The 14845-nt window shown below is 35.2% G+C and overlaps 1 protein-coding gene across 2 annotated transcripts in view; it reads left to right on the plus strand.

Moving 5' to 3' along the window:
• HOOK3 (hook microtubule tethering protein 3) overlaps positions 1-11037 on the plus strand; it is a 112540-nt gene extending 101503 nt beyond the window's left edge. For both annotated transcript variants that reach the window (XM_055335221.1, XM_055335222.1), the window contains exon 22: positions 1442-11037. In XM_055335221.1, the coding sequence (XP_055191196.1) occupies positions 1442-1582 (141 nt within the window). In that variant the 3' untranslated portion in view covers positions 1583-11037. The remainder of the gene's footprint in view (positions 1-1441) is intronic.
• Positions 11038-14845: the final 3808 nt, after the last annotated feature.

Here is a 14845-nt window from a genome sequence, read left to right on the forward strand (position 1 = left end):
AGTAAAGTTAGCCAGTAACAGCTTCATACGTACATTCAGAAAGTTCTGCATCCCAAACCATTGAATGGAAGGGAAACGACAAGCACCGGGAAAAGGCATTAAGTATCTCAGAGTGGCCTGGTCATGGCTCCTGCAGTCTTAAAGGTATGTGAAGAATTGGAATAAGTTGGTTAGAATGTGAAAGTGAAAAAAAGGTAGTATATTTAATATAAAATATAATCGGCAATATATGTAGCCAAATTAATAAATTAAAGACTACCAGTAGCTATTTGTCAATTTTCTTCAAATTCTTAAATGCTTTGATTTCAAATTGAGTAAAAAAACATGTTCTGGGGAAAAAAAAAATAAAACATGTTCTGGATTTTCCCATTGGGAAAATGGAGAAATGTTGTGAATTTGGGTGTATGCAATAGACCAAAATTCTGTTAAAGACAGAGAGCCCATGACCAATGTTTTCCCTAGATGCTAACTAACAAGTGCTATTTATTTATGGTAGACAGAGAGAGAGAGAGAGAGAGAGAGAGAGAGGCAGAGACACAGGAGGAGGGAGAAGCAGGCTCCATGCCAGGAGCCTGACGTGGGACTCGATCCCGGGACTCCAGGATCGCACCCTGGGCCAAAGGCAGGTTCTAAACCACTGAGCCACCCAGGGATCCCCCTCACACGCAGTTCTTAATATTTCCCTGGTCAGGGTTCCTTACTGCTTATTAAATAAGTATCTAGACCACTTTTTCCCTGATCTCCTCACAGAACAACAGGTTAAAAGGCGTACTCCCAGAGCTCTCCTCCCTCCTGTTAAGGTGCTCTGGGTCCAGCAATTGTCTATCCTGTCCTTTCTGAGCTAGTAGGCCATCCTACTCCAGGCTTCAAGAAAGACCCCTGGCTCTCGGTTGGGCCTTCTGTTGTGGACTGTCAGGAACTTTTCTTAATTTGCTTGAGAATACAAGCCTGCCTGGAGTGAAGAAAAACACCTTGGTGGTATGTATTATATACCTAGTGTGGCTTTCCTCCTCAAGAAACGACATGTGCATTTGTGTTTTCCACTCAAAATAAGCCACATAATTTCCACAACCCCCTGTGAATCAGCTGCTACCAATTGATTGCACTTTTTGTCCTTCGAAAATCACTTTTTACATTTGATTTGAAAAGGAAATACGATGATTGAATATGGGTAACGTATTCTAAAATTCTGTCTCTATTATCTGGTGTTTTGGTTACTGTAAATTCAGAAAATTAAGCCTTAATTTTTCCAAGAGAAGATTTGTACCTAATTTTGGAACTAATATGTCTCTATAAGATTTTAATCTATAATGAACAGAATTAACGTTCCTAATTGTGCCTTATAATACAATGTGACAAATTCTGCATGATGAAATTTTCTTTTGTGAGAGTATGTTCCACTTTTTTTTGCATTGATTACTTTTTTTCCTATGTTATATAGGGAATGACCCTGCATGAAAAGGCGGCTGAAGATAGACTTGCTAGTACAGGTTCAGGGCAGTCATTTCTGGCTAGGCAAAGGCAAGCAACCAGCACAAGAAGATCTTATCCGGGCCATGTTCAACCAGCCACAGCAAGGTAGACAAGTCTTGCCATCAGAATTAAAAAACACCCTGCATTCAAAACATACTTCTGTTACATATGACAACATTTCAGGAAATTCAGCCAGCTTATTTTTTTGTCTCTTTTATGTTGGTGTTTAGTTGTTTCTCATTTGAGGACTTTCTCTCTCCTCTATCTATATTTTAGTTTCTTGGTTCTTTATTTTGTAGTCCTTTCAGTTCCTTTTAATGTGCCAAAAATTTTTAAATGCCCAATTAAAAGTGTTGTATAATAGTGTACTTTTCTTTGTATGAAAATGTCCTTTCCCCAATGGTGTAGGCTTTGTAATGAATTAGATTTTCTGCCAATAATTGATATACAATTTATATTCTTTATTGTGCCTCTGTGTTACCATGCTTTATAAGAATGTCTTTGTTTAAAGGGAATTAATCTTTTTATGATGTATTAATCTGTGTTTTCAATTGTTTTCCAAATGCACTTCAAATAACTTGCATATTTACTATATAAAATGATTGGCAAGTGCACTTTTTGCAAAGGCATAAATACATTGGCAGAGGTGCTAATCAGATGTTACCTAAGGCACCTGACAGATTTATTTAGAGGGGAAAAAATGAGTTTTCCACATTGTTTTATAGGAAATTAAATTTGTCCGAAGATTTGGAAACTATTTTTAAAACATACATAAAATTTCATTATTTCTTGCTATCTTGTTTGCTGACAGAAGATAAATGCATTGGTTAGGTTATTTGGGAGGAAATTACAGAAGAAAAAAAATCAGGCAGTGCATTAATTTTTTTCTTGTTTTGGAATATCCTAGTAACTGAAGATCAAATTATAGCAATGTGGCTAACACTTAACAGCTTCAATAGCCCTCCACATCTAAAAGATTTATTTTCCATATACTTACAAGTAATAGGTAGCCTTACCTTTTGGACAATTTCCTTTGACTTGCATCTCATTTTACTTATTCTTTAATATAAATCCTTCTATTTCTCAGTAATTCCTAAACCTGACATCCTAATATGTCATTAAGATAAATAAGTGACTTCTTATATGTGATGTTATGACAGTCTCTTAACATTTTTTCTTAATTCTATGTACTAGTCCAAGAATTTGCTACTGAATAGATTCTCTTGGGTAGTTGGTTGCTTTGAAGTTCTGAGATTTGTTGACAGATTGTAAACCATGTTCATTTACGTTGATGAATGGCTGTCAAGTAATAATGATTATAAAGCACTTTGTATAAGGTGCTATGTAAATGTGAAATATCATCCATTTGAAAATGAAATGCCTCTGCCTGACTTTCCATATTGGCTTAAGAATTTGGTCCCAAATTATATTTAAGTTCCCTTCCAGCCTTTTTCTTGCATCATGGCCAATTTTTTTTTAAAGCAAAAAATTATTGAAATTAGATTGGTTGGTTGGTTGGTTCTGGTTTTAGATAGGTCACCTAAAAGATTTTATTTCATGTACTTGCTATTTGGAAGTTCAGGTTTCATTTACTCCTGTATATTACATACAAATGAATAACACTAAATCAAGCTACATGTAATTAAGAATTTTCAGAAACCATATTCAGGTGTCTGACTTCAAATTCTTTACTGATTTTTTTAAGTAAATTGACCTAAAAGTTAGTAGTGTTTTCATTTGTCCTCAGAAACTGTACTTGAAGAAAAGTATTAGAGTGTACACAGAAATGATTCCATATTCGTGCTAATTTTTTACATTAAATACAGAAGTCTGCAGTGTGAATGCTTCTGCCTGATAAGACTGTAAAGCAGGAAGAATTCGTAATAGTGGAGAGAACCACATGAATAGAATGCATTGTGGGGTTTCAGGAGGCTAAGCAGACCTCATCAACATAATTTTAACAATAAAAGATTAAAAACCAGTTAAGAGGGTTCTACTCATGTCCCCTTATTTCACAAATACCATAAGGATTTAACTGTTTAAAACAGGACATTAACACTAACCTTGGTAACATTAATATTATTTGGAAATTATACTACGTGCAGAATAAGATAGATGACAATAAGAGTCTATGAGCTGTTCGTTAAATGGATTGTATCCTATGAGATGAGAAGTTTTCATTTTAGTTCTATATTTACTGTCCCAGTCCTGGTCTCCTACCTACGTACCTACCTACCCACCCACCCACTCAGATATATATTTCTCTGAATGGGAGGGAGGAAAAGGAGCCAGGCTTTTAGAAGCAAGTTTATTTCTTATTTTGCTTTGGCATCTTTGGCATGCTGTTATTTTGGTGTTTACATTCACAACTTTCATTTCCCTTTACCTGTATAGTTTAGTATGTTACTTTGATTAGATTGAAGAAATTCTATTTCCAAACATTCTGATATTTTTTTTAAAAAGCAGGAATAAAACTTAGCTGTAGCAGTGACAGCCCTATTCCTCTTGCCCAGCTTTGGACAGGATTTATAAATCACTATTTCTCCAGTAATGGTTAATAATTTCTCAGGAGGTTTGTGAAAGTCTTAGCGTGTTTTATCTAGATGTGAGCTATACTGTGCTATATTTTTACAAATTCCTCGTATACAGTAGCTTCATACAGTGGAGCTAGCCCTGGCCTCAGCAGTGGACTAAGTACAGTATTACTGCATTAGGTTGGAATGATCCATCCCTGCAGTGTTGAATTCTTAAAAAAGCTTATTTTCTGTTTTCCTTCTAACCAGGGTAAAAGAATACAAAGTAAATAACTAAAGAATATTAAAGAATAACATTTATGTTCTGCAGTGTGTACTTAGAAAGTTTGTAATTGGAAAAAAATCCAACAAATACCATAGTTCACCACATAGGAAAAGAGAATAATACAACTGTACATATCTTAAAAGAGTTTCAAAAACTCAGTCATTTTATCATTTGTCTAATTATTTGATAATAATTGACAAAAGTCACTAAATAAAGGACCAGTGTTCCAAAATTGATTAAGATTGAATTATTTCTGTTTGATAGCCCTAGCCTGGTAAAGTTGGCTTGATGAGATATGAGATGATTAGATAATAATAGGATAATTTTGTTGATGTTTTACTGTTTTTGTTTATATAGTAAAAGCTCACTGTACAAAATTAAGCTAGATGTTATGCAGTCATAAACCTTGGTCTTTATATCTCATTAGTCCCTGCACAGGCATGAGAATCCACACTGTGCAAGTAGATCAGCAATAAGCGATTGTTCAGTGAAAGATGAGTTAGGCTGAAGAAAAGGTGATTTTATTAGCTACTTTATTCAGATCTCCTTTTCAGTAGCAGCTTTGTTTTTGTTAGCTAATGATAAGAAATATTTTTGAGTGTCCCTTGCTCCCAGACAAGCATTCATCTTTTCAAGATAACACCATGTTAAATTTCATTTTTTTTTAAATTTTATTTATTTATTCATAGAGACAGAGACCGAGAGAGACAGAGACAGAGACAGGCAGAGGGAGAAGCAGGCTCCATGCAGGGAGCCTGATGTGGGACTGGATCCCAGGTCTCCAGGATCACGCCCTGGACCGGAGGCGGCACTAAACCGCTGAGCCACCCGGGCTGCCCAGATAACACCATGTTAAAAATATGAAAATCTCTATCCCAATATGAGAGTATTTTGAAACAAAAATCTAAATTTTTAAAATTATCTTAACTTTCTACATTTAATTTCCAATTGTCTAGACCTTAGATTTTGGAATGTTACAATTATCCCCAGTGGAACATGTGAGATTATCTGAAAAAGCATCCACAACCCACAGCCAGTGTAAACCTAGCTAGTTTTACAGCCCCATGGATAAGAACAACCATGATCCTAAAATGAGAGAAAAATGCTTGGTTTCTTGCTTTTTGCTAACTGTAGAATAACATTAAGACAAAATGCTTTTTGTTGTCTATTCATTAAACTATGGAAGGAAACTTTGACTTCTTAACCTTGTATTATGAAGGGACTTTTATCAAGCTGATGTAGCATTATATTTCTTCAAAGGCAAGCCGGTATGATACCCTGCAGTAGATGAAGGAGTGTACTAAACAAAAGAAATGGGGTATCAGAGTCTTTGAAAATTATTTTAGTGTGCTTTTTATTTTCCCTTTTTATAAGTTAAGAGGGTTTCCATTCAATATGATAATCTCTTTTTCTATAATTCCAACTGTCAAAATAGCAGTTTATTTTGGTAGTTGTACAACCCAGTTTCATTACATTTAGAAAGCAGTTTCAGAGCTTATTCTTTGTAACTATAGTGATTCTAATATTTTTTATTATGAAATTTTTATATGAGGAAGGGTATTCTCAATGTATCTGTCATCCAATTTTTTACTTTCTGTAAAGCATATTTAAATAATAATTGGTGTATGTTCCTTTTATGAAAAATTTGAAAATGTTCTATTGTCCAATTTAAGCACAATAATTTTATTGTAAAGGTTTGTAGTAAAACTGTTCATTTTTCAGAAACCCAAAAAGCAAAATAATTTGCCACTGACACAGCTAATTTCTGCTTTTCCCCACTCCCCAAAAACCACAGAAGTATTACTTTAGCTTCCTCTTTACAAAGTGAAGGACAATACAAATGTGATGATATACATCTCTTTTAAATCATTGATTATGTTCTTGGGAAGAATGAATGTATTGATTATGTTGTTAAATAGCCTTTTATCAATCCAATCCAACTCACAATTATCTATGAATTTAAAAACTTACGAAGTTTATGTAATGTTATCTTGAACTATACTTGGATTCTTCACATTGCACTTAAATTGATAAAAGGACATTAGTTTATTTGAGAAACTAGAGACCTGAACCTAATTATGGCAAGTATATGAGTTTTGACAGTTGTAGGGTGTCTATACATGTTCCCTAACAATTATTTATCAACAATCATGTGATGTCTCTCTTCATTATTTTTATATTTTCCAATATTTTCCAGTAATATTCTGTAAGATAGGTTTGTATGCCATATTTATAAGTAAACATAAAAATTTGAGAAAGTAACAGAAGGCTCTTAAGACAAATCCATTCCTAGAAATTAGAATGGATTATTGGGATAAGAAATGGCCTGATGATAAACAATTATCTAGGTGGATAGACGTACTAATGCAATTAAAAATAACACTGTCTTAACAAATGTTCCTAAAGTGACAGTTTACATAAAATCTGGCTTTCTTACATGATCATTAAATAAAAAGGAGTAGACAAAATTTATTTTCTAATTGTCCTTCCCTTTGGTGGGCATTAATTGGGGATACGATATTAACTATATGGTTATCGGGGGGGTGGGGAAGCATCTATTTTCATTTTAAAACTGTTCCCCATTACTAAATCTAAGATAATCACTTAAAACCATTAAGGATACTATGGTTTGATCAGATGAGAAATCTGTGGTGGCTGAAAATTACTACCGATTTCTCTAGATCTGCTGCTTTGTCTAGTTTATAAACCTTAGGCTCAATGTTATGTTCCCCCCTAATTAGACATAGTAGCCCCCACAAAATTTTGTTTTAACTGAAGGCAAGAGTAGAGATTTTAAAATATATATTCAAGAGAGTCTTTTATGTACCTGATACGTTACCCCTAGGCTCTGAATTAGATCTTTAGCGTCTGAAGATGAAATCATCAGAAGTGTCCATGGCCTTAAACTTTCAGGCCCATAGGACTATCAAATATCCTGAATTATATCTACTCAGAGCTTAAAGGAAGAATTAACTATCATGACAAGAGTAATCTCAAAGTGAGAAAAGGGAAACTACCAAAGCATGTGTGGCTTTAATGTGTGTGGGAGACTTCTGAACAGGTGTTATCACTTAAGAGATCTCTAAGTTGACAAAGGAAAATAATTAGTTTAGCAGTTATATTGTCAAAATTAATAAAAGGGACTCATGTTTATTCTTGCTGTATTGTCAACCTATGGGCAGTGGTTACTGTATATATATTCTATAGTATGTTTATATATGTCACTATTAGAGATGAGTGTCTTAATATTATTTACTGTTACATCTATTCATTTATGTATTATTTATACTTTACCACAAGACTCACAGCACTTTACTAATATTAGATCATTATTTTTCTTCTACTTTTTTGTGGCATTTTCAACTTGTATCTTTTATTCCTTATGTTGGAGCACTCACTAAGAAAAGTGTAACAGATCACCCAGAGAAATGGGCTCTGTACTCTTCCTGAAATATCTAGAGTGGGATCTGAAAATATAAGTCTAGAGACCTATTTGAAGCTGCTTTGGGCCTACTAGGCATCAATTACATTTTATATTTCACATTAATAAGACTCTTTTCAAGTCAATACTCATGAAGCCAAGTTCTCTTAAATGCCAATACACTTGAAACTTTCTGTTTTCTGGAGTTGCATTAATACAAAATAAACAGTCTTCTAGTTAATCAGATGTTCTTACTTTTGGTTCGCCTGTCTCCTAAAATACAGACATATGAGTTGCCCTTCGCTTTCTTTCATAGTTCTTCATTATTGCCTAGCCCCAAAGACAGGAGAAAGCAAGCCAGGTTCCAGGAGCTCTAAAGTCAGAGAATCTAAGAAATGGTGGGGGTTAGCTGATGGGAAAAGGCAGTCAGTACAGATTGCAGAATGCTCCAGAAATATTCTTCATTCTGCTATAACAGATGAGCTTAATGAACTTGGCTATTCTTAAGTTCAAATATGGCAGTTTTCAGCTTGTTCTATTAAGATATGTCTCTAAGAGTCAGGACTCTTCCATTTGTAACTTGAATATATTAATATTTGAATCATAGTCCAAAAGTAATTGAAATATTTGTTAGGTAACCATTGACACATGATTACCGCCAAAGAATAGGGAGGTTTGCGCATAAGAACTTTCTCTTAGAGTTTTGTTTTTGTGCTTTTACATGAGAGAAATGCTTTTGTAGTATGGAAAGTTTCTGTAGTATTTTCTTCTGCATTACCTCCTGTTCTACTGATGCTCTTTGCTTAAGTTACCTAGAAGAAAGCAACACTGAAATAGAGAAGTCTAGACCCTGACCTTTGAGGGAAGAGCTGCTTTTTCCCCCCAAAGTAAAAAATTAAAAATGAAATATACAGAAGCAAAATGTAATGTTTTGAATATCTACTAATTAGTTGGTGGATGGATAAGTTACCTTCTAAGTGTCTTTATCATCCAGTGTCTTTTTGCTAATTTAGATAAGACTAGATTCTATACCTACATTGTCCGATTTATTAGCCACTAGCATATGATGATTTAAATTTAATAAAATTCAAACTGTGGTTCTTCAGTCACCTAACCACACGTCCAGTGCTAAGGGCCACACATGGACAGTGGTTACCATTTTGGACACATAAATACAGAACATTTCCATCATTGCAGAAAATGGTTTTTTTACAATGCCCAAAGAGAAAATAGGGACAAAATAAAAGTATTCAATTAACTTATAAACTCTTAGATTCTACTGCCATAGTTGAAGAAAATGGTTTTTCATATAAAAATTAATACAGCCCTTTTTAAAGTCATTGGAATAATCAGAACCCCATTCTTTGAAATTAGTTTTCAATATATTTTTAAACGGATGCTCAGCACTTTACTTTTCAAGTAACATAATTAAATCATTTTATAAATCTTAACAGTATCTTCAGGCTTTTTCCCCCTTTTTTGTAGTCTTTTCAAATTGATGATACATAGTTCATCTGCAGGTAGAACAGAAACCAGTGAATTCTTTATTTACAAATAAAAACTGTTAAACATTTATCCTTCTCTTCTGTTTTTTTAATTATATATAGATCTAATGAAAGTGGAAAAGTTTTTTTTGTTTATCTCTCCCTTAAAGGTACATCAGGATCCAAATTATTTCTTGGGTTTTCTTTTTTTTTGGCGGGGGGGGTTCTTCATAGTTTCTTGCTCTTAATAACTTGGATTATAAATCACATTCAGTTTCATGTATGAGGCAAGCATTTTATTCTGGTGACTCAATGAAACCTTTTAGTATTTACTTCTTAACATAATGAAAAGGATGTATATGGATGCATCTTTAAATTTTTAAATGAAAATAAAGAGACTAATCATAATTCTCTTGAGTCAGCTAGGTGCTTAGTTAAATACTAAAACTATCGTTAGGAAGTCAGGATGCTTTCCTCTCCTTTTTTAAATGTTTTAAATCAGGCAACAGACTCAACCCAGTAGTGTCAAATTCCAAGCAAATTATGAAATTCTTATTGTTCAGTACAGCTGGGTAAAAGGTGTGATTTGAGGGTTTTGGTGTGTTTTTTTTTTTTCTTGTTGGCCTAATTTAATGTGTGTATCACAGAGACTCATGTTAGTTAAGGGAAATTTTCATTATGCTTGAAATAAATAGTATTTTAATATAAATACAGGAAATGACTGTACACAAATGCCAATCAATGATTTAAGGCCTTCAAAATTGTTTTAATAGTAGCCTTTTGTTTTTTAATAACCTTAGTTATTTAAAATTTAGATGCACTAAAATGTCATTGCCGTTACTAACTTTGCTGTGTACAGGTTATGTATAATTCAGAATGCTTTGCACTTAGAGGAATAATTTGTGGGTTTATCTTGTTTGGCAAGTTTTCATGTTTTAACAATTGCCCCACCATTTATACACCCAATTTTTGGTTGTGTAATAAATGGTAAAATTCAAACATACCTAATAATTTAATAATTTGCCTTATTTTGATTAATAAATTCTGTCAAAGATTTGAAGATAGAAAAAGGCTTTTTTTTTCCTTAAGTATTTTTTACACTTTTCAGATGAGCTGGAAAACACCTTAGTACATTAGAGTTGGAGTTGTATTGATTACAGTCCCAGCTCTAAAGCCTTATACTCATGTCTTAAGTATTATTGATTGTTCTATGAATTGTTGTTAGTTTCCTATTTGGCATCCTAGTTATCCACCTTGCAGCTTAGCTTTTACAAAAAGGGTATTACTAGCTGTATTCTTATTTCTGGTTGACTATTGAATTTATAATTTAATGACTTCATTCTTTGTCAATGTAATCCAAAAATGAAATCCCCTTAGGACTCTAAATTTCTCACTTCACAAATGGAATCAATACAGAAATAGCAACATTGTACATAATAGCATCCAAGGATTTTTCCATGTGTTTACCAAGTTTACCAACCATTTACTGTATATCAGATTGGTGGGTTTTCTTAACTGGTTTTCCAAGGTGAATGACTTGTTAGCCTCAGTAAGAAATTTTCACTAAATCACAAAAACATAAGGTCCAATAACCACCAAAAGACAGATTTTTAATTTTTTTGAAATCTTATATTTCCTTTTGATATCACTTATTCATTTTAATTTTATGACTGCCAACTTGTTATGGTATTAATTATATGTGTATGTTTATATGTATGCATATAATATATGTATATGAAGAATAAAGTTAAGATTTGGTCAAACTATATTTTCCCATTCAAGTACAAAAATGTTTTCAAGGCTGCAAAAAGTGTACAGTTGTTAAACAAGTTGTAAATAAAGACTTGTATAAAAATTCAATGTAGTTTTTTTTTTTTACTGCTCTTAAACTGTGTCAAACACATTTAATAATTGTCTAATCATATTCATCCCCTTGCCTTTGGCACTTGCTATGGTGTCCTATCAATTTAAACACTGATTTATTGTAAATCAGGTATATTCTTTGAGGTTTTTTCCCCAGTACGTATCATAGATTTTGTTTTGATTTAGGCTGGTACTTAATAGTTGTAAGCTGATTATCCAAAGTTCTTAACGGATAAAAGCTAAACATGGCTTCTCCCCTCTTACAGTTACCATGGGAACACAGTCAGTCTCAGTACAGACTGTACAGCAAGAACCAATGGGAGAGAAGTTGCATTCTTTAACAATATAAAGCATTATTGTTGGAGCTTCCTATTTAGGTGATTAGGACTCCTTTTCCTTGCACACCCTTATAATTCACCCTTTTCCCCACACCCTTATAATTCACCCTTTTCCCCATCTCCACCCTAAACATTACTGAAATATGACATTTTCAGTGTTGAGTAAAATGGCAGTAGCACTGTGGAAATTGATTATATTTACATTAAAATAATCACCTAAGTAATTTCAAAATGAAGTTAGCACCGAGGTTAAATTAAAAAGAAAAAAAAATTATGCAGAGACACCTGGGTGGCTCAGTCGGTTAAGCAGCTGCCTTAGGCTCAGGTCAAGATCCCAGAGCCCCAGGATCAAGTTCCAGGATGTCGGGCTCCCTGCTCAGAAGGGACCCTGCTTCTCCCTCTCCCTTTGCCACTCCCCCTGCTTGGGCACTCTGCAATAAATAAAAAAAATTTTTTTTTTTAAGATTTTATTTATTTATTCATGAGAGCCACAGAGAGGCAGAGACACAGGCAGAGGGAGAAGCAGGCTCCATGCAGGGAGCCCAATATGGGATCTGGTCCCGGATCCTGGGTCACGCCCTGAGCCAAAGGCAGATGCTCAACCACTGAGTCACCCAGGCATCCCTTGAATAAATAAAATCTTAAAAAAAAAAAAAAAAAAGTCCGAAGAGTGCTCATTTTACTGTCAGAAAGATATATATAAGTTTTCTTTACTAATTATCATGAGATACCATATTAATTTTGCATTTATTGAGTGCCTCTCCTGGGTATTTAATATTGAAGCAAAGGAGAAAGATAGGTTGGATCACAAAAAATGTTTTTGCTTTCAAAGATTTGGTCAAATGAAGCACAACACTGAAAGGTCCCCAAAGAGAACTCACTCACTCAGGTGAAAGCCTATCAGTTTGTCCTAAATACATGTATGTACTGTGGAGGTAATTACTGCATCACAAACCACTCCAAACCTTAATGGTTTTAAACAATGTCATGTCTCTCTTGTATCTGAAGACACTCAGCTGCCCTCAGGAGGGACGCTTCAGTCACAGCTAGACGATGGCCGAGGCCAGACTCATCTGAAGGCTTTCTCTCATGCATCTCATCCCGACTGCCAAAAACCTTTTGGTATTTTCTAATCCCTGTGCCAAGCAGAGTCACAGTGGTACTGTGGTCAGGTGGTACAGGTCAGTCAGGGAACTTGAGTGTGAGTAAGACCTGAAGTAGCTACCTGGAACTCCAGTAGGTTTGAAGCCACACATAGGCTCATGCTTCTTTTATCTAATTGTATATAAAATGGGCTAAATGTTCCTACAGTTTGATAGTTAATTTCTAGGACTATGTTTTAAGATAACTGTTGAGAGGGGATCCCTGGGTGGCGCAGTGGTTTGGCACCTGCCTTTGGCCCAGGGCACGATCCTGGAGACCGGGGATCGAGTCCCACATCGGGCTCCCGGTGCATGGAGCCTGCTTCTCCCTCTGCCTGTGTCTCTGCCTCTCTCTCTCTCTCTCTCTCTCTGTGTGACTATCATAAATAAATAAAAATTAAAAAAAAAAGATAATTGTTGAGAATATAAAGGTCTATGTCTGTATTCCTAGCCAACATCCTCAGCACAATAGATGCCTACTAAAAGACATGTTTCCAGAGTTACCAACACCTGCATTTTCAGTTTTTCCCCTAAAATGAATCATTCCCATTAGTATACAAACATGCTATTTCTCACATACTCTATTAATGAATTACTTTTAACTATTTTTAAGTGTGCAATTTGATAATTTTTGACATATATATACTCATGATGATTCCATCACAATAACCAAAATAAGCAGGGTACCTGGATGGCTCAGTTAATCATCTTCCCTTGGCTTGGGTCATGGTTCCAGGGTCGTGGGATAAAGCCCCATGTGGGGCTCCCTGCTCAACGGAGAGCCTTCTCCCTCTGCCTCTCCCTGCTGCTCGTGCTCTCTCTCAAATAAAATCTATCACCTCAAAAAGTGTTTTCAGGCCCCTTGGTAATCCCTCCAGGTCTTCCTAGGTCCCCTGGACCCATTCCTGTCTCTAGAAGACAATTTTTCTGCTTTTTGTCACTCTAGGTTATCTTGCATAGTCTGTAATTCTATACAAATGGAATCCTACAAGGTATACTCATTTTTGTCTGGCTTTTACTCAGCATAACTTGAGATCTCCTCATATATTGTGTGTATCTTTAATTCATCCTTTTTTTTTTTTAATTTTTTATTTATTTATGATAGAGAGAGAGAGAGAGAGAGGCAGAGACATAGGCAGAGGGAGAAGCAGGCTCCATGCACCGGGAGCCTGATGTGGGATTCGATCCTGGGTCTCCAGGATCGCGCCCTGGGCCAAAGGCAGGCGCTAAACCGCTGCGCCACCCAGGGATCCCTCATCCTTTTTTATTACTAAATCATATTCCATTGTATGAGTATTCCACAATTTGTTTATTCATTCACCTGCTGGTGGACATGTGAGTTGCTTCCAGTTTGGGACTATTTTGAATATTTGCTCAGAAGCCTTTGTGTGGGGCAGCCTGGGTGGCTCAGCGGTTTAGCACCGCCTTCAGTCCAGGGCCTGATCCTTGAGACCCGGGATCGAGTGAGTCCCACATCAGGCTCCCTGCATGGAGCCTGCTTCTCCCTCTGCCTGTGTCTGTGCCTTTCTCTCTGTGTCTGTCATGAATAAATAAATAAAATCTTTTTTTAAAAAAAGTCTTTGTTCGTGTGCTTTCATTTCTTTTTTGTAAACACCTAGAGTGGAATGGCTGGGTCATATGGTAGGTATGGTACTTAATTTTTAAAAATTACATAACTGGCCATCCCTGGTGGCACAGCGGTTTAGTGCCGTCTGCAGCCCAGGGCGTGATCCTGGAGACCCTGGGATGGAGTCCCATGTCAGGCTCCCTGCATGGTGTCTGCTTCTCCCTCTGCCTGTGTCTCTGCCTCTCTTTCTCTCTGTGTGTGTCTCTCATGAATAAATAAAAAAAAAATTACATAACTGTACTACAAAGGGATTGTGTCTTTTACATTTCCATTAGCAGTGTGTGAGAGATCCACTTCCTCTACATCTTTGCCAATACTTGAGTCTTTCTTTTTGATAGTAGTCATTAGTATCTCATTGTGGTTTTGTTTGAACAGTTTTTGTTTTATTTTAATTTTAGCCATTCTAATAGTTGTATTTTATGGTGTTAATTTGTTTTTCCCTATGAGCTCTTAAGAACCATTTCATGTTTTTATTTGCCATACATATATCCTCTTTAGATAAAATATGTTCAAATTATTTTCCAAGTTTTTATTGGATTGTTTTCTTACTAAGTTTTGAAAATTCTTTATTCTAGATTTAAGTCCTTTATGGGATAATTGATGTGTAAATATTTTTTCTCACCCCATTGCTGGGTTTTCCATTCTCTTGGCAGTATCTTTCAAAGTGCAGAATTTCTTATTTTCATGAAGTATAATTT

This window comes from Nyctereutes procyonoides, unplaced genomic scaffold, assembly GCF_905146905.1.
Source record: "Nyctereutes procyonoides isolate TBG_1078 unplaced genomic scaffold, NYPRO_anot_genome, whole genome shotgun sequence".
NCBI classification, from domain to species: domain Eukaryota; kingdom Metazoa; phylum Chordata; class Mammalia; order Carnivora; family Canidae; genus Nyctereutes; species Nyctereutes procyonoides.